The following is a 1,242-nucleotide window of genomic DNA, read 5'->3' as shown; positions in this document are numbered from 1 at the left end:
GGAAATATCAATTTTTTATAGCACAGGCGGTCTCCAGGGTGCTGCAGTGTGAGCATACTCTAGGATCAGCTGAATGGTTCCCAGTCTCTGAAAAGTTTTGTGCTTCTACCTCTTCCACTTTATTTTCCCTAGTCTTCACCCTTACACCTCAGTTCTACCTCTGGCCAAAATAAGTAAGGTACATTTATCAAAACACTGTTAACTTCCAATCCATTTTTAGTTTCAAGGATAACATAAAATGTCTTTGCAAGCCAGATGTGGTGGTTCATGCCTATAATCCGAGCACTGGAAGGCCAAGATGGGAGGATCTCTTGAGGCCAGGAGTTCGAGACCAGCCTGGACAACACAGTGAGAACCCCCCTTTTTTTTCTTTTTTTTTTGAGACAGAGTTTCCCTCTTGCTGCCCAGGCTGGAGCACAATGGAGCGATCTCGACTCACGTCCGCCTCCAGGGTTCCAGCGATTCTCCCGCCTCAGCTTCCCGAGTAGCAGGGATTACAGGCATGCGCCACCACGCCCGGCTAATTTTGTTTTTTTAGTAGAGACGGGGTTTCTCCGTGTTGGTCAGGCTGGTCTCTATCTCCCGACCTAAGGTGATCCGCCCGCCTCAGCCTCCCAAAGTGCTGGGATTACAGGCCTGAGCCACCGCGCCCGGCCGAGACCCCCGTCTTCACAATTAAAAAAAAAGGGAGGGGGTTTGCAAAGTTTCGGAACTAGAAAATTTACCCAACATTTAGTAAAGGTCCTCTTCAACACCCTTCCAGCCCATGCAATCTCGGACCCCACCTCCCGAGCTGCTGGACGTTCCCCAAGGCAAGTCGCTTAACCAGACCCCCACTGCCGCGTTTGCAGAACGGGGATAAGGACCATCTCAGTGGGTCTCCCCAAAGTGGGGTCGCACGGGAAAATGCACGGTGCTTGGCATACACTCAGCTTCCAGGCAGTGGCAGCTGCCGTGGCGTTTGCATCCCGCTGGCGAGGCGGGCGCTCGGGGAGGGCCGGGGGTCGGGCGGGCACGGCTCACCCACCTGCAGGCGGACGTTGAGCATCATGGAAGCCACGATGTAGAGGTAGGGGAAGTTGATGCGCAGCCGCCACGCCAGGTCGAAGAAGATGAGCAGCGTGCGAGTCAGCCCCTTGCAGAAGACTCCATAGGAGCGGGCGGCGGCCGAGCGTGACAGCCGGACAGCCAGGCCCGACAGAGCCGCCGCCATATAGAGACCGGCGATCCCACAGCCCGCCC

At 55.5% G+C, this 1,242-nt stretch overlaps 2 protein-coding genes across 3 annotated transcripts in view; both read right to left on the bottom strand.

Moving 5' to 3' along the window:
• LOC105506305 (uncharacterized protein MGC39606-like) overlaps positions 1–1,236 on the bottom strand; it is a 21,389-nt gene extending 20,153 nt beyond the window's left edge. The window contains exon 1 of one of the 2 annotated variants that reach the window (XM_011934382.1): positions 1,028–1,236. In XM_011934382.1, the coding sequence (XP_011789772.1) occupies positions 1,028–1,213 (186 nt within the window). In that variant the 5' untranslated portion in view covers positions 1,214–1,236. Of the gene's footprint in view, positions 1–926 lie in introns of both variants that reach the window. The other variant, XM_011934381.1, reaches the window with a different exon arrangement.
• FAM220A (family with sequence similarity 220, member A) overlaps positions 1–1,242 on the bottom strand; it is a 22,597-nt gene extending 21,355 nt beyond the window's left edge. The window contains exon 1 of the mRNA XM_011934383.1: positions 1,028–1,242. The gene's annotated coding sequence lies outside the window, so the exon portion shown is untranslated. The remainder of the gene's footprint in view (positions 1–1,027) is intronic.

This window comes from Colobus angolensis, unplaced genomic scaffold, assembly GCF_000951035.1.
Source record: "Colobus angolensis palliatus isolate OR3802 unplaced genomic scaffold, Cang.pa_1.0 Scaffold135, whole genome shotgun sequence".
Classification (NCBI taxonomy): domain Eukaryota; kingdom Metazoa; phylum Chordata; class Mammalia; order Primates; family Cercopithecidae; genus Colobus; species Colobus angolensis.
This window is presented reverse-complemented; position numbering and strand designations above follow the sequence as displayed.